This window comes from Crocodylus siamensis, chromosome 2, assembly GCF_052110815.1.
Source record: "Crocodylus siamensis isolate JL-2025a chromosome 2, ASM5211081v1, whole genome shotgun sequence".
Lineage (NCBI taxonomy): Eukaryota > Metazoa > Chordata > Crocodylia > Crocodylidae > Crocodylus > Crocodylus siamensis.
The window spans coordinates 94904121-94923098 of record NC_143396.1 but is presented as its reverse complement, the minus strand read 5'-3'; the positions used below and the strand labels follow the sequence as shown (position 1 = coordinate 94923098).

At 45.1% G+C, this 18978-nt stretch overlaps 1 protein-coding gene across 2 annotated transcripts in view; it reads right to left on the bottom strand.

The window, feature by feature from the left end:
• Positions 1-18978, bottom strand: part of FHIP1A (FHF complex subunit HOOK interacting protein 1A) — a 162031-nt gene that overhangs the window by 54171 nt on the left and 88882 nt on the right. For both annotated transcript variants that reach the window (XM_090036388.1, XM_090036387.1), the window contains 2 exons: positions 11129-11360; positions 7587-8213 (listed from right to left, as the gene is read on the bottom strand). In XM_090036388.1, coding sequence (XP_089892514.1) covers positions 7587-8213; positions 11129-11233 — 732 coding nt within the window. In that variant the 5' untranslated portion in view covers positions 11234-11360. The remainder of the gene's footprint in view (positions 1-7586; positions 8214-11128; positions 11361-18978) is intronic.

The following is an 18978-nucleotide window of genomic DNA, read 5'->3' as shown; positions in this document are numbered from 1 at the left end:
ATCACTTTTTTATGCTTGTAAAATAGTTTTACACCTGCTCAATTCCTTCCTGCTTCTCCATTCTAGCATTAGTCTCTGCATGTGCTCCAACATCTGGTGCAACACAGAAGCATCAGACACTGCTTTCAGAGCTTCATAACTGTGATTAGTTTGTGTCTTATTTAGGGTTTCTACTTTGCTGTTATAGATGCCTTTATAAAAACAGGGCCATTATCAAATTGGGAGGTGTAAGGAAAACCATTACATCAATACCACTACACAACTTCATTTAGGCCAGGTACAGACATTACACTCTTACCGGTATAAGTGATTGGAATCCAGTCTATACCCTTAACAGAGCAGAAGTTAAGGTGCACCTGGACTAATTTAAAAATGGCAGAACCCAGTCTAAGATTTGCACCCACACCTCCCAAAAAGGGCAAAAGTGCATTCTGTTCACTACAGATCTAAGCTACGCTGCTTATAGAAAACTGTGCAACTTAGATCAGTTCTGCCTTGGGCTTTTCAAATGTCTGTATCTAGCCTTAGGCATTAGACATGGTGCTTTTCATCCCTATGCTTTGGGACCCACTGGTGCGAAATGTAATAAGAAAAATGCTTATCCTTAACAGCTAAATATTTTATTTATCAGTGTGTGAAGAAGAGGGAGTTTTAGAAAATTTATAGTCATTGTTTCCAAGGATACTGAAGCATTTTGATTTAGAACATGCTACATAGGTATAACACTGTAGCTTTTATAATTGCAAACTTAAGGGAAAAAAATATTCTTATAAGGTTTTTAAATGTTATTGCATTTTTAAAGCAATTAGCAGTTTCCGGAGGGCTTTTTTCAAAGCTACCAAAGCAGATGGAGTTTTTTCAGATGTTATCTCCAATTTTTCTACTTTTTCATGATTTTGTACAAATTCTGTGATCCTTTTTAAAATCAGAGTCCCTTTAATGTGGTCCTTAGGACTGAAACATAAGGAAACCTTCATACAACAGATTCTTTCAAGGAATTTCCCTGCTCTCCACAAACAGCCACTTGACCCTTATAATGTGAGAGGGTTAGAGCCCAGCTGAAAAGCAAGTGGCTTTATCTATTACAAAATGAATGGTTGTCACAGTCAAGGACAGAGACCAAAAGTTCATTTTAAGTTCTGATGGTGCGCTATTATAACCAACTACAATTGCTAACTTACCCTAGAGAACAAAAGCTTTATCCCTGAATGCCCTCTGTTCCTAAAACCACCATAGCTTTAAAAGATAGATTTCTGTTGACAGGCATAATTAAGCAAGATATAAAAGGACTTAATGGATATAATATGGACTTTATATGGTAAGCCACTTTTTACAGGAATAAACAAATTCAGGGTGGACACTAAAGAACTAAAAGCTAGAGTAAGAGTAGTTACAGCAGCTGCTCAAGTTACTATTTTTATAATCATGTATTTCTACGCCACGATGATTTAACACAAAATATTAAGTAAAACAAAAACAGAGCTTATACAAATGTTTGACTTTTTCAGTGGCTACAGTCAGCATAGTTCAGCACTATTCTCAATGAAGGTGTTGGTACAGAAGGTCTTTCAGAAAAAAAACAAGTTTAAGCGTTTGTTTGACACTAAGAAGTCTCAGGTTCAGATCCTAAGTGTGACTTTGCATTTCTTCATATCATAATGCATTTTGGGAAAAAGAACATTGCTATTTCCTAGGAGAAATGCAAGAACATTTTTATTTCTGTGCACAGGAGCTATGTTAGCTAGAATTTAATTTGCATATGAAATGGATTGTCTATAGGATATTTGCCTTAAATGCACAAACCAGACTTGGCCAACACTGGGAAGTTTCTATTGTATTGAACATTATTAGATAACAGATTTTGTTCTAGACTGGCCATCTGGGATCCACCTGCTCATTTATAAAACTATACTTAAGACCCTAAATTATAAACTAGCCAATTTTCAGAATACTAACTATGGCTTTCACTGAATAAAAGCCTACCAGTTGAATGCTAAATTGACAATGAACTTCAACCTCATGCTGCACTATGGCACTAGAACAGAATAGTGAACTCCATTGGAGTGGGTTATTTCTTACATGAATCTGGTTAGCTGGAGTTACTTGAAGAGCTCTGAAAAAAGCAGAGACTTAAAAACATTTATTTTTGTTATGCAATGTTGGATTTTTATTTGGTTCACAGACAATTCAACATGAAATTTCTTTAATAAGCTTTTAAAAGTAGAAACTTTGTTGGAGATGTTTTCCCTTGTTTATTTAACCAAAATAGATTGAGGATTTTTACTTCATGGCTATAGTTTAAACATGACTTCAGCTAGGAATTAATATTTAAATGTACATGCTTGGCACCAGTTAATTCAAAGCAAAGTAGATTCCACCACTTCCCTTAGAAAAGAGAAGTAAGGAAGCCTTTGAATCATTCCTTGCCTATGTGTCCAAATAAAATGCTGGATCCTAGGCAAAAGAGATCTGTGGCCAGGTTGCGATCTCAGTTCTCACATTACTGATCTACTGTGACACTGATGATGCCCATACAGAGCAAAATCTAGCCCTCAGAGTCAGTCACATGTGAATTCAAAGTAGATTTAGTGCTCATAGACAAATTCCATAGGTTTGCATTATATTTTATTATAGACGTGGGCTAGTCTCATTACTGTTCAAAAAATCTGATTTTAACACACTTTGATGATCATTCTAATTAGGAAGGCTTTTTGTCAATCGCAGTTCCCTGCTGTTTGAAGGTTAATATAGTTGGCTTTTATCTTCAGAGTAAAAAGCCTGTTTTCTTTCAATTAATTGACAGATGTAATTCTGGAAGTTATAGCATGGATCCAATAATGGTATCTATCTAGGGGACAATTTAAAATAAAGCTCAGTATTCTTTAGCAGTATCTATTTAAATGAGGTCAACCAGAGCTTCTCAGTACAAGACTGTTTCATTATCTGCCAGGTATGGCACAGCATTTGGAATTGTAAAAACGAATCCTCGTAAGTTAAAAAGTTGATCTTGGAGCCTGCTGCAACCCACTTGGATGGTGTGGGCCCTGCTCCCTAAGGAATGTGTAAGTTTGGAGTCGAGGATGATACCAAAGGGTCTACGGAAGTTAGTTCAATATATAGCATACAGCTGAGGAGAAGATGAAGAGGAAGATCCTTGTGCAAACCTGGCTCCTCCAACCAAATACTGAATTCAGGATTTCAAAGCAAATGTGGAAAAACTGAAGTGAAAAGAGGCATTCTGTTTTGTTTCTTAAAACCATGTATTTACCTTTTATGATCTTAGTGGTTGGCTTGGGTCTCTAGCAGAAGCAAAAATGGATGACTAAGTTGAGTATCTTTGAAGTAATCCTATTTACTTAGAACTAATGTACATACCTTGTTTCCCTAGCTACAGGAGGACTCAAACAATAAAAGAAGGCTTGCAACACTCTCTCCGACAAGGTTTTTTCAGAAATATAGTGCTTTTGCAGGCTGTACCCAGTGTTATTTCTCCTTCTGTGTCTGTTTTTATAGTGCTTCACCCGACAGTTGCTCTTCCAGTCAAACCCAACAATCCCCACTGCTGAACACAACAATTCCCAGGTAGCTGCTTCTCCCATACAATTAAATTTCTGGGCAGGCCTAAATGTGACTTTGTTCAGAGTTGTGACATGTCCATGTTACATTTTACAACAGAGGCCTCTTCCTCAATCTTAAGTGAAGGGTATGAGATGCACCTATTGGCCTCAATCACATTTCAGCAAACCCAAAAGGACAGCAAACTCCTGTCCTCATCCAAGGCAGCTGGTCCATGTGGCTAGTGGGAAGCCAATAACAGTATACTGCCCTCTAAATGTCTGGCACATGAGATCTTATTTCACTTCAGGATTGTTCAGATCAAGTAACTACTAATGTCCTGTAAACCACTATTCCCAGATTTCTTGAACTGAAGTATTTTACCATATTTACCTGTATCCAAGATGACTTTGAATTTAAGATGACTCCCCGCCCCCATAATTAGATTCTATACATGGAAATTTCTTGTTTGTTATAATTTTTCAGGTATAGAATCTAATTATTGGAAGGTTGTCTTACATTCATCCCCCTCACTGTTGCAGCAGGGAAAACAGCAATAGTGGGGTAGGCAGTGAGGGAATCTAATGCTGCTTGCCTCTCCGCCACAGCAGCACCTACGGCCCCTAGCACCTGTCACCCCCTCTCATCCCATGTTGCCTGCACCCCTGGCACCTGCCCCTTCCACCACTGGCCTCCCCAGGACCTGCCCCCTCCAAAACATGCCCCCCATTTGCCTCTGTACCTTTCCCCCTCATCTACTTCCCTGCACTGCCGCCTGCCCTCCAGCTCTGGCTCTGCCTCTAACCTTACTCCAACCCAGGGCATGGAGCACATGGTCACTCCAGCCCCCACGCAGCCCAAACAGCAGTAGTTGCAGCAGCGGCAGCATTAGCTCTGGTCCCAGCCCTGTAGCTCTTGCCATCATTGCCAGTATGGCATGGGCTGGGGCTGGAGTGACTGTGCTCCATGCTCCTGGCCATGGAGCTGGAGCTGGAGCTGGAGCTGGAGCTGGAGCTGGAGCTGGAGCTGGAGCTGGAGCTGGAGCTGGAAGGGCACAGCCTGGCACAGCTGTTCACAGTCTTCCAGCCACCTGCTACAGCTGCCCAGAGCCTGGGCTGGCTGTGGAAGGCAACCAAAAGGCTGCAAACAGTTGCACTAGGCTCCAGAGCCTTGGCACTGGCTCCATGGCGGCGGCAGGTGCATGCGTGGCTCATAGCACATGGAGGGGGAAGCGACTGGGGCAGCGCAACCCCAGCCCCTCCCTGCCATCCATCCAGAGGCTTGCATGCAGCCACTGCCAGCAATGAGGATCAGACCCCGTGCAGCTCCCCCATCTCTGGAACACCCAGTTGAGGAACGGGTGGAGGCTGGGGTGATTTTGGCAAAAGATTGCTGACCCTAGAGTGAGACTGCTCTGTTCTTATTTGGTTCTGGCCTAAGAAACAATGAAAAATGTCATATCTTATTGTTACACATAATACAGGAACAACAACCATTTCTATGCACCACCCATTCATTCATTTTGAAATTCTTTGAAATCTCAGTATCCCACATTATTATAATATCCACATTGCACAGACAGCAGAATAAAGATCACAGGGCAGGCCTCTGAGATGGACACAGATATACACAATTTAATTGTGAAGGCTTTGTGGGAATTCATACACCATGGAAGCAACATAGCTTGGCCAGGATTGTTGTGAACATGACCCCACCATTCTCACTTGCAAACTCCCAACCCAGAAATATGGCTGTAAAGAAACTCTAGAACAAGGGTGGCCAACTGATGGTATGTGTGACAGAATGCCACTACAGTATCTCCCCAAACTCTACTATAAGGCTTATTACTTGTCTATCACTCTGGTTGCTAAGCAATCAGCTCTGCCTAGTGACCTGACCTTGTGGCACACAGGTAATGGTCCCAGAGATGTCAATCTGAGTAGACCAGTAATGCTTTTTAAAAATCAGTTGGTTAGCCTTAAACAACACTGGCCCTGATTGGATCTGGAAGGTGTGGTCAGGAAAGTTTATTTAAGAGCCCCTTCTCCCTGGAGGAAAAGGAAGGAGCCATTGGTCTGGAACATGCGAGTAATTAACCAGGCCGAGAGATGGGGATCTCTCTGGAAACTCACTGACTCCATGAACTGCTTGCTTCCAGAGGAAAGTGTAATCGGCCTTTGGATGGTACTTGTGGGTAACTTAACTGAAACCTACCTAAATATATAGTTTACTGTGATATAGATGCATGCTCAACAGCTACTTAGACACACTGGTTGCTCTATAATTGTTCTTTGATTTTTCTCTAACCTGTACCCTTCCCCAAGTCTTCCCTCTTTAACCAATAAAAGTTCCACTGTTCATAGCATGGTAGACTGGCTGGAAGAGGGCCTGGATTATGGCTTCATGCACCCTTGGTCTGGCTGACTAAGGGAGGCTTCTTTATGGTGCTTCAGGCTAAAGGAACACTCCAAATTTTTTCAGAGGGTTAAGCACTCTCTAAGTCTACAATGCCAGTGTACCCCAGGGGGCACAGGGCTGAAAACAGACCAGATCCCCTGGGTGCTGGCAGCAGTACCCCCGGGCTTGCAGGGGTGCTCCAGGAAGGGGGTTGGCTGGATGTGAGGTGCCCCAGGAAGGACTCGGAGCCTGGTAGTGGTCAGGTGCAGTGAGATGAGAGTCTCAGCACAGGAGTGCTCCCTACTGGCTCGCACAGTATGCATGCCACAAGTGGCATAAGCAGCCTCCGTATGTGGCATGAAGAAGATTGGGGAGAGGACAGGCACCACAGCAGCAGATCAGATAGGAGAAAGGGATTGGATTGGCAGTCAGGGAAGATGTGGAATTCCATTTGCAGCACACCTGCCAAAAGGGTTGGCCCCCACTGCTCTAGGGTCATCCCCAGCTAATGCCAGAAACAGAGTTCCACCAATGGCAACAGAAGGATATTGGACCACATTGGTGGGGTCCATAGGCTGCAGAAGGGGGGTGCTAATGGGGCTCATCCCCCTCCAAACACAGAGCAGCAGCCGGCATTGCCTTAAGGCAACTCGGCTGCAGGGTTCTGCAGCAGAGGGGGAGGCAGGCATGCTGAGCTATCCTGTGCACTCACAGCCAGAATCACAGCCATCCCAGCAGCAGGCAAGTAAGTTTGTTTTAATGTTTTTATTTCCATGGGCTTGGAGGAGGGCAGATTAACACCCCCACAGTGCAGGAGAGACTGGGTACGGGAAGGTCAAATCATTCACCCCTGCCCCTGGCCCGCTCCCTCCTACACTGTGCGGACTGTCCCATGACCTGGCCTGGCCGGGGCCCACTCACCATGAATGGGGCCCCAGCCCGCCCAGGTCATGGGACAAATCAGAGCCCAGCACCTCCTCCAGAGGCACAGCACCAGGCAGCCAAGGCGGGGAGGGCATGTGGCTCCCCAGTCTTTGCACAGGCAAGGGCAGGCTATAGCTGTGACCTGGACTCAGCCTCTGCTCCATGTCTCCATGCCTCGCCACTGCCACTTTGAAAGCAGCAGGCACCGCCATGTACCTCACTGCCCACCCCGCCCAGCAGTGGGATGCACAGGGCAGTGCCCACTCGTGGCTGGTGCGGCATCCAGGGCTGACATGGTCAGGGCCAGGAGGTGGCCAGGGCGGCAAATGCTGGGCAATGCCACTCCCCCACCTTGGCCCTTTTCCCTCCTCCCTCAGACTTTCCCATGGGGGAGGTGTGTGCACGCACATGCTCAGCACTCCCCCCTCCCCCCCCAATTTGATTTTCCTTCTTCTGCCTATGGTGGGGTGTGTTTTAGACCATCCTGGCTAGGACGCAGTGCTGCTGCACACAAACATAGATGCTTCCTTGCATCTCCTTACTCCAACATCCACAAGGACAGAATCTGAAGGACTGATGTGGTTTCCTGCATTAATTTTTAGAATCCCTGACTTAAGCAAAAGCTATTTTATGAAAAAGGAGAGGGGTAGGAAAAAAAGTGACAAAATTAAAAGTTGCAGAAAGATAGGAAGTTCGTGGAAAAAACTTACCGGACAAAAATATGTGTTTTCTACTATGTGATTTGCAACAACATTGTTCTCTGCAGACAGGGCCATTATGAAGAGCAAAGCATCACGAGCCTGCTGGCCTACTGTTCCTTCTCGATGAATGAAAGGAATCAAAAGGGAAAAAATGAGGAAATTGGCAGCTCCTTGGTCTTCACTGGTGTGGAAAAACAGTTCCAAAATGGAAGGATCTTTGGCTATGATGGAGCAGAGTTGGTTCAGCAGGACAACCAGCTCCACCTCCACATCTGGTGTGGCTGTTCCTGAGCAAGAGCTCAGCAGCATCATCAAAGGCTTCAGAATTGGCTTGTGGTGCAGCAAAGGCTGATGGGATTGAGTGACTAGCATCTCATACATCTTTAGCTGTTCAATTTTTGTCTCATCAGTGAACTCCCGCCTCAGGCTCCAAAGGAAGAGCTTCTCCATGATGTTCTCCGTGACCACAAACTCCAGGATGGGCCCCATTGAGGCATCCTTTCCTTGCTCCTCAATTAATAGGAAGAGCATATGCTCCACATAATTTTGCACAGTGCTGGCCTCATCAGGTGGGATCGCCCCATATTTTGCCTGAGTGTTTTTCAAAGGGTCATGCTTCTCTAAGATTTTCACAACCTAAACAGAACCCAAATAAACATCTATCATCTGAGTGTACAGAGGATTAAAGACAGAAGTAACATGTTTTACTTCTTTATGCTTTATGTTTTTTTCCCCCCCACAGGTGATAAAAGAAGAAGTCTGACTTTAAAACCTTTATGCTTTGCAAATATTTGGGACAAGACTGTGATACACTTACATTGAGAGGTACACTATTCACAAGTCATCTTACTGTTGCAGATTTGGGATTTATTGAAGCGTGGATGAGCTAGACTCTACTGCAGTTTAAAAATTAAGTTTCACTACTGCTTCAAAACAAATTTCATTTAATATGACAGAGGTCCAAAGTCAAAAGCTCTACTCCCAGTACAAAAATGTTTTCAATTCAGCAGCACCAAAGGAGATTCATTCTAGAGTACCCAAGAAATTAGTTATTTGCTTTGAGAACTCATGCAGGTCAGGCAAGATCCTGGAGGACTTGCAAAGGGCCAATAATACTGCCTATCTTTAAAAACAAGAAAAATAAAGATTCAAATTATGGATTGACCAGTCTAACATCAATTCCCAGTAAAATTTTAGGGCATATCATTAAAAAATCTATTTCTAAGCACCTAGAAGATAATAAAGTAATCGGGAAGAGTCCATATGGATTTGTCAAGAGCAAGTTATGCTTGACCAGTCTGATTTCCTTCTACAACAGACAATGGGCTTTGTAGATAGGGGAAAGCAGTGCCTGCAATATATGTCGACTTTAGTGAGGTTTTCAACATGGCCTCTCACGACAGTCTCATTCATAATCTAAGGAAATACCGTCTAGATTAAAGTAATTTAAGGTCACAGGATCATAGGAATGTAGGGCTGGAAAGGATCTACTCCAGCCCCCTGCTCAAGGCCAGAGCATTCCTGACTAGACCATCCCAGCTAGACAGATACACAACTGGTTGGATCATTATGCTCATAAAGAGCTCATAAATGGATTTATGTCCAACTGGGAGGAGACATCAAGTAGATTTTCATAAAAATATGCCCTGGGTTCTGTTCTTGGAGGATGGGATTAAGTGCACATTCAGTAAATCTGCAGACTACACTAAACTGGGTAGAGTTGCAGACACTTTATCAAAATCAGTCTGAATTCTAATCCTCCCCTCTAATCTAGAAAATAATCCAGAACTGAGTGAAATTAAACAAGGACAAGGGCAAAGTTCTGCCTGAGGATGGAGCAATACAAATACTATGGGGAATAACTGGTTAGGCTACAGTACTGAAGCAAAGGATCAGGTAACTATAGTGGGCCACAAACTGAGCCATACTGTGTTACTGCTGCAAAACTCATTAAACTTGAAAGTGGTAAAAGAATTGTGATTGGTTGAAAAGACCACTTTTGCCAAAGTAATACCCAGATCCTGCAAGCTTCTGAGCATTCTATTTTCCCAACAGTTGAAGGCACTCAGTAAGTATCTTACGTAGTCGTGTTTTTAAGTTAAAAAAAATGGCCACTACTGCATGCACCCTCTTATGGGTATTCAACAGAGCAGACATGAACTACTATCATAACACCTTGCCCTCTGGACTAACACATAATATCCATGGCACCCCAAGCAGAGGAAGTACAGTCAGTACAGCCTGTTCTCCTAGAGAGAACAGAATAGAGTTCACGTTTATTTTCAACCCTGTCAAGGCTGAATACTGCAAGAATGCAGAATAGTGACAGCTCTCCTCCAGTAATGGTGCCACTGAGGAGTTATGGAAAAGTGTGCATCTAGAGATCAGCCACCAGGTGGCTCATCAAACCCTACAACAAAATGTCAATAGCAGCAGTAGCAGCCTCATTCAGTTCCCTTCTTAAGTAACAATAAAAACAGCATGAGCCAGGGCTAGAAGAGTGCCTGGTAGGGCAGAAGCCATTAACAATAACATTTATATTCTATCATGCTAAGCTTAGAACAAAAAGTCCTAGCCCCGCCCCTGCAATATGCAAACAGAAAATAATAGTTGAGTAACAGTATGTAACAGCTGTATGTAACTTTTCACCCATACATTTAAAAATTCCAAAAAAGGTTGGTAAGCATGAAATACAAAAGCAAACTAAGGGGCAAAAAGTGATTTCCCAATATCTCAGTGAGTCACTGAGAACTATGCAAAATATGGAAACAGAATCTAGCTTTCCCAGTTTGAGGCCCCTGGCAGACATTCAATCAAAGGCGTGATGGAATCTGATCCATGATCCCACGAACCGCACCTTCTGCAATGCTACACATGTATGGCTGGAAGCTTCACTGTGGGATTAAGGATCAGATCCTAATCACACCACTACTGGTGTGGGGCAAGCCTGGAATCAAGACCCCAGACTCCCCCTGCACTAGCAAATAGCAAGCTAGGTGCCCAGTGTGCCCAGCCTGGAGCACCAGTCAGCTGATCACCACTCCCAGCCTCAGCCACAAACAGGAACCCTTAACTCTGGTGCACCCCTGAAGCTTGAATCCCTCATGGCCTGGCCACATGTTCAATTTAAGGTATGACGAGAAGCAACCACAAAGTTATTACACATATTCTGTGTAATGACTTCATGGCTTATTCCGTGTTTTATCACACCATTAACTGAATGAACATGTGGCCAGACTACTACTTACAACATGATTAACTGCTTAATCATGCCTTAAATGTAGTCTGCCAGGGTGCTCAATGATAGATCAGGATGGAACAGGAACACTACTTCTGTGTCATATAAATTTGGGTTGAACAATGGGTGGATTAGTAAGGTCTTCCTGTATTTCAATGACTGGCTTATGCTATTATTTTAAATATATTTCAGTATCAGCAGATAAATTGCACATGAAAGACTTGCATTTGTTATACACTATGTTATCTTATCCTTCTTTGTTTTGGGTGGATTCCCATCAATGCAACCTCAAGCATTATTCAGTAATTATTACCTGTGCCCAGTGTGTTTTAAACACGATCATGCATGTTTCTGGGTCAACTCCCTGCAGGCTCAGAGCCTGCTGGTTCTTGCGGCTCCTGGTACCTGAGGACATCATTAGTTCTCTGAAGTTCAGTCCTGCTAAGCCATATTCAATTTCTATCGAAAACTCTGGAGTTGATCATCACGGTTCAGCATCACAGTGAGATGGATCTCTCTTTATTGTTCCTACTATTTACAGAAATCTGGTTTAAAAAAAACAAAACACAAATATACTTCATAACAAAGTAGCACAAAATTAAAAGAAACATCATCACATTTTCTTAAAAAGTTAGTTTGAGTTTTGAAAGTAAGACGTAGGTTCCCATACCCCTGTACATGTCATTCAGCACTCTATTCCTCTGACAATCCTGCTAAAAGTCAATGGAACTGGATGTGAAGTAAAGCACTACCTAGTGTTACTTTATGACATCCTCCTCCATTAAGTCTTTCTTAGTATCTAACAAGCTTTTAGAACAAAGCAGGAGGAGGGAGAGGGGGAACAGGTGGAGGGTGTGCAAAAATAAAACCACCAGAGCTGTCCCAGGACACAGAGCTGCCCTGTTACGCTTCTGCACTGCAGGCTCTCTGCATGGATAAGGTACAAGCTATTTCTGGACTTCATGACTTTTTTTTTAATTGTTCTTTTAAACCCTAGATGTTTTGATTAATAAAGGGTTAACAACAAGGATTTGGAAGACTCTCTAGAACCCTGCATGAATGAGTCTTGTTACACGCATGAAATGTTATACTAGAAACACACAAGAGAAGTAGAAGAAGTTTTTGTATCTGGAGTCAAGCAAATTATAATGTCACATTAAAAAAAAATTAAGAATGAGACCAAACCTTGGACTTTCATTTTACTTCATTATTTAATGAAAAAGATAGAGTAGTAAAGCAGAGTCAAACCTCTAAGGTAAACTTAAAACAGGGGTCAGCAACCCTTGGCATGAGTGCCAAACATGGCACATGAGGCCATTTTGCTTGGCACGCCACGGCCAACCCCAGCTCTGGGTAGCTGCCGGAGCCCAGGCTGCTCCCAGCAGGGCTTGCAGCATCCCAGCTGCCTGCTGGGAGCAGCCTGGGCTCTGTGGCTGGCAGCACCTGCCCAGAGCCAGGGTTGGTTGCAGCCAGGAGGCTCCAAACTGCTGTGCTGGGCTCCGGAGCCCGGACATCAGCTCTGTACCAGTGTGTGCACCCACATGTCAGAGAAGATGGTGGGGGAGGGGCCTGAGGCAGCACAACCCTAAGATGTGGGGGGATGTGGGCACACTAGAAGGAAGCATCAGGCTACAATCAGACCTAGACAAGTTACAAGGGTGGGCGGATATGAATAGGATGGGATTCAACACAGACAAGTGCAAGGTGATGCACCTCGGGAGGAACAACCTGCACCATACCTACAGGTTGGGGAACTCCCCTCTTGTCAGCACAGAGGCAGAAAAGGATCTCGGAGTCATCATTGACTCCAAGATGAACATGGGCCGGCAGTGTGGGGAGGCAGTTAGGAAGGCCAACTGCACCTTGGCATGCATCCACAGATGCATCTCGAGCAGGTCCAAAGAGGTGATCCTCCCCCTCTATGCAGCACTGGTCAGGCCACAGTTGGAGTATTGCGTCCAGTTCTGGGTGCTGCACTTCAAGAGGGATATCGACAGCATGGAGAGGGTCCAGAGGAGGGCCACTCGCATGATCAGGGGACAGCAGGGCAGGCCCTACGAGGAGAGGCTTCGGGACCTGAACCTGTTCAGCCTCCAGAAGAGAAGGCTGAGGGGGGGATCTAGTGGCCTGTTATAAACTAGTCAGGGCAGATCAGCAGGCATTGGGGGAGTCCCTGTTCCCCCGTGCACTGCCAGGAGTGACCAGAAATAACGGTCACAAGCTGGCAGAGAGGGCAGGTTTAGGCTAGATATCAGGAGGCGCTACTTCAGTCAGGGTGGCTAGGATCTGGAACCAACTTCCAAGAGAAGTGGTGCTGACTCCTACCCTGGGGGTCTTTAAAAGGAGGCTGGATAAACATCTTGCTGGGGTCGTTTGACCCCAGTATTATTTCCTGCCATGGCAGGGGGTCGGACTAGATGATCTACTCAGGTCCCTTCCGACCCTAGAAACCATGAAACCCCGGTCTCTCTCCCACTCCCGGCACAGAGCTGGTGACTGGGCTTAGGAGCCTGGCGCAGATGTTTGTAGCCAGGCTGGGCTCTGGGCAGCTGCAGTAAGCAGCAGGCAGGCTGCAAACAGCTGTACCAGGCTCCACAGCTCCAGCATCAGCTCCATGATGGCAGCCACTGCACATGCACCTCGGGGCAGACAGCAGGGCAGAACAGCCGCTCCAAGGTGCCCATGCACTGCCTCAGGCCCCTCGCCCACCACCCGCTCTGACGCACAGGTGCACATGCTGAAACGGAGCTGATGCCGGGGCTCCGGAGCCCCCTAGCTGCAGGTGGCCGCTGCCCCCCAGCCACAGAGCCTGGGCTGGGGGACAAGGGCACATGCAGGGCATCCTGCCATGTACCCCCTGCCCCCATTTTGTTTTTCTGGCATGCCAGCCCTCTGGCACCTTCCAAGGTAGGCATTGTGGGGGTTTTCGACACTCTGACAAAAAGACATTGCCTACCCCTGACTTAAAACAAAGGTGGACACCTCCCAGATAGCTATGAGAGGCTTTTGAGAATACATTGTTCCCCTCAAGCACCAACATCTCAAGCATCCACGGAAATTTCCTTTTTTCCTACATCAACCTTTTATTTTTCCAGGCCAACTTGGCTTTTAATTTAACTTAATCTTGAATCACAACAGAAAATCCCTTTGAGAACATTGAAAGAGAGAACAAATGCAATATAGGTGAGAATATATTGTGAACAGTATGTCATAATAGAAAATACGGGGTTAACCATGATTATTTATAGACTGTAGTCTGAAACATTCTTTTCCTCTCCAGTATATATTGCAACTCCAGGGCTCCTGGACATTTATAAATTTTGTATAATATAATAGGAAATTCTCATGACGTGAATTGTCACGTTCAATGCAAAACCCTTTGGCAATGTTTTAGATAGTCTTTAGCAAGTTTCTTTTAAGATGAAACTCACTGCATGGAGGACAATATCTCCATTATTGTGCTCTACTTGCATCCACAGAGCTCAGTTACAAAATTTCTAGTTCAAGACCTGCCTGAAAATTGAGAGAAAACTTGTTACAAGTTCAAAGCTCCAGAAGTTTACAAACTAAGTTACACATGTGCGCACACATACTCCCCCTCTCCTCCCCCCAGCAAAGAACCTCAAGATAGCAATGGCAAGAAATCAAAAGTTAGGAAATGATAATACTCCTTATTATTGAATTACATACTAGTTTTTCACAGAACACCCCCCTCCCTTCTATCTTATTCAGTGCCCAGACAGGATGCTGCCCATTTAATGAGCAGCTATTCAGTCTGTTTTCTTCTCCTGTCCTAGGGACTGGGTACCATGCCACATTCAAACCATGCTCTTCTTTATGCTCCGTTTTTAAGGTGTGCAACACTATAGTTCTTGATTTTCTTCACAGACAATTTATTTTCATAAATATCCTATGAAATGAATAGTTGTTTTATAAAGGAGAAGCTGATGCCCAGAGAAAATAAAGGCCATGAGTATCCATTAATGTTAGGGTCCAACCTGAGACTTTAAAACTAGTATTAATTTCTTTGCATGGAGAGGGAAATGGAGAATATGTCGTATTATATAGTACTGTATATGTTGATTTTGGTTGCAGCTTTGAGTGATTAGCACTTCTATAGGGACCTGGGTCTCAAGCAGGGCACTATGAAAACATGGAACACACATTTAAAGATCACCTATAAAAAGTTTGGTTTAAGAATCCTGCTTAACATCCAGAGCTGACCCGAGCAGGGTGCAGGGCCTGGGGCAAATCAGCCCACGCAGGGCCCCATCCCCACCCCGATCCCATGCGCCCCAGACCTGAAGAAGCTGCAGCCACCATCAGTGGGGGAGGCGGCGGCAGGGGGTGGGGAGAGGGGTAGTGAGTAGCTGGACGTGAAGCAAGCAGCAGCGGTGCAGAGTCGCTGCGGCTGCTTCGCCCAGCTCCGTGGGGCCCCCCCAAAGCGCAGGGTCTGGGATGGTCACGCCGATTTGTCCTCCTGCCCCCCACCAGGGATAGCCCTGTTAACATAACATCCAGTCATCCAGGCAGTACTTAAGCATCTTACCCTTGATACCATCTTTTCTCTTCCTTAAGTCATAGAGACATAGAGAAGTAGGGCTGGAAGGGACCTCCAGACATCATCTAGTTCAATCCCCTGCCTGACGTAAGTTCATTCCTATCCAAACCGTCCCACACAACCAGAATCTAAACTCTATGCAAGTCTACCATCAAACACAACACAACATAAACCTAACACTCTAACCTGCCATAGATAAAGCAGGGGAACTATAGCAGCCACTGTCCTGCTTCTATAAAATGTTATCAATATATGCTCATGAGGTCCCAGGTAGAGGGTCATCCTGCCTGCTACAGAGGAAGGCAAAAACCCCCACAGTCCATACCAATCTGACCATTGGGTAAAATTCCTTCCTGACCCCAAATATGGCAATCAGTCTGATCAGGAATGGAGAGGCAAAACCCTCTAGCCAGGAACCTCCAGATTTGTTCCCAGCAGGAACAGCAGCACCCCAGTCAAAGTCCCCAGTCTTGGCTGTAGTCAACACTCAAAGCCTCTAGGAAGGCTTAAAAACACCCTGACACATGTAGCAGGAAAGGGGGGGCAGAAGTAACCAGCAAAACCCAGAAGCAAGGTAGAAAATAGACATAGCTAAGTCTAGATCATCCCCAACCAGTAGCTATCCAACCTCTTCTTGAGCATCTCCAGTGATGGAGAGTCCACAACTTCCCTAGGCATCCTATTACACTGCTTCACTATTCTCACAGCAAAAAAGTTTATATCTATCAGGTTCTGCTGCTTTCTGGTTAGGTGAGCTTCCAAGCTACCTACAGGTGCTTTCTCATTAAGCTTTCTGGCTTCACCCCCAGGTAGCTTGCTGCTGCTGCCTATCCACTGCAGGAGTGTCCTGTCTTCCCTGCCGGACTCCACCCTGCTGCACTATTATTACAAGGTAACTGGCTCTGTGATATGCCCTCCTGGCCTCTGACATTTCTTATAATTAGCTCCTCCTACTACTCTCTCCTTCTGGTTCTGTTACACTTCCCCAGCCCAATTTCTGCTCACTCATTCTCAGCACTCCTTGTTCTAATTTATTCCTTCTTCCTCAACCCCCATTCTAGCTGCTGTCCTTTTTTCTTCTTTAGTCAGAAAAAGTTGCAACACAGGAGCTCCTGAATGCAAAAAGTAGTCTCACTGCTGTCAGTTCCAGTGCCAGGTGCCATGCTGGCCCACAACAGCAATTAAAGCAATTAAATTAAATAAATACTGCTGAGCTGTTATAGCCATGGACTGGCGCATGCTCAGTTATGTGGGGATGGCTAACGCAGAAGCTGGGAGAGGCTGGAGCAGGGGCAGAGATGTTCAGCTGGAGGGCCACTTAATGACTTTTAGTGACCTGTCGAGGACCCGCCCCTTGACAGGTGCCTCACCTGGTTGCCATCTTGGGACCGGAAGTCCCACCCCTATCCCTGACCTTTGTCATCAGAAGGCCCTCCCCTTGCCCCCCCCAGAAGTACTCCTTTTGGAGGGGAGGGTTGCCATCTTGGAACCAACCCCCACCTTAAATTGTACTGTAAAAGCCAAACACCTACTGTAACATATTTTCATTGTATTAAAAAAATATTTTGTACATTCAGGTCCTAGCACTTGTGTGCTGCTGGTGGAAGTCCTGTGTGATGAAGCCAGCTGCTTTCCCCTCCCCCTGCCATGCAGGTCCTGGGACTCCACTGGGAAGCAATGGGTAGAGCTCCCCTCCACTTCTGGCATAGTCCTGGGATCCACACAGCAGGGAGTGAAAAGGCAGTACCAGCTCCATCGTGCACGGCTTCCCTAGCAGCATGAAAATACTGGGACCTGCACATATGCTGTGGGGGGCCCTGCGCGATAGAGTTGGGTCAGCCTGGCTGCCTCCTTACCACCACTTGCAGCGCTGGCCGGAGCCACGCACTGCCAAGAGGCAGCACCTGCGTGGGCTGTGAGCACCCCTGCCTGCTGCTGTGCTGGCTGTGTGCCACGGAAGGAACTCTGTGGGGAGCTCCCATGGCCCCAACCCTCCCTCACACCCACTCCCTGCACACCCAACCTCTGTATTCCCATCACCCCCAGGTAAGGGGCTCCATGGTGCTGCCAGCCCCACACTCTACGTTCCTACCCAGCTGCGGCTCCCCGTCTCCCTGCCCCGCTACCTGGTGCCCGGAGCAAGCAGGATGCCAGGGAAGCTGAGCAGGTCCCCCAGCAGCTGCAGCAGTGGCAGCAGCAGCCCTACCTGGAAGCTGTGTGCTGGCCAGGCCAGGGCCTTCCGCCCACGAGGGTGGGAGCAAGGCACGTGGGCTGGGCACGGTACAATTAACTGGTGGGCACCCATGGGTCAGATGAAGTGGCCTGGTGGCCCACATCTGACCTATGAGTCGTATTTTGCCCATCCCTGGGCTACAGCGTGTTTAGTGCACACAGAATCTTTAGAAAGTTTTGTGTGAAGTGATGACAAATTGAATATCTATGTACCAATTTTTTTTTTTTTTTTTAAAGCTTCCATGTAGGCAGATTTTCATGAAAACAGCAGAAGGCACATCTCTGACAGCAAGACGGCCTCTCCACCAAATTTCAAGTGCCTGCTCCAAAGGATGGAGCATTTGTGCTTCTTGTCAAAATGGTTGTATGATTTTTTTCCTAATGTGTCAAAACAACATTTTCTCGTAACCTTATTTTCAGGAACAGCTAAACCAATCTGGCCAACACTTTGCAAAATATTCAGCCCAAGGCAAACATTCAGAATGCCTGCTCACATGATTACAACTGTTTGGCAAAAATATAAGCACCTGAAAAAAGGCATCTTATAACATGAACTGTTGAGCAACCTAGCAGCACTGCAGCTCCACATAAAATAAAAGGAAAAACATTCTGAAATACATATTTACAAGCACATACATGTGGTGAGGAGGTTGATCTAGTACTAGCTTTGGACTATCTCTGAGTTGGTTCCCCCATTAGTAAAAAATTGTTTTCTTATTTTTTTTCTGTACTTAAAATGGATAGCCATTTCTCTTCCCTTTTAGTGGATGAAGCCAGAAGTACCATAGAAAGCTTTTATGAAGAAAGCCATTTCCAACAAGTAAAACTGACCAGTCTGGAGTTTGAAAAGTACTTTCCTTTAAAAAAAAATAAAAAATAAAAAATACCAAGAATTTCTGTTTGTTTTTTTTAAAAAAAAGCTTATAAATGTTAAATCTGCCAAATACAGTGATAAAATATAACAGTGGACAATTGTCCTAATTGGCCTTCTGCGAATTTACTGGAAACAATTATTCAGTAACAGAAAAGCAATAATGGCAGTTCCCAATTTACCTGCAAAATTCCCATCCTATCATAATTGTGCTCATAAAAGAAACATAAAAACAAACACTTAATTCTCTTGATATACAGCTTTTCCTTTTTACCAGTACTTAGGGAGATTATAAACACACATCTTTAAGCTGTAAAACAAATGAGAGACACCTATCAACACACACAACAGTACAATATGAACAAAAATTAACATCTAACTTCTTTCAGGATGTTCCCATCCACCTTCAGAGGGCACTTAGGCTGAGCAGGTACAGTCATTGTCACAAAGGTCAACCATTGTTGCTGCACTGCTAGAAAAGCTATGCTTCAAACAGAGC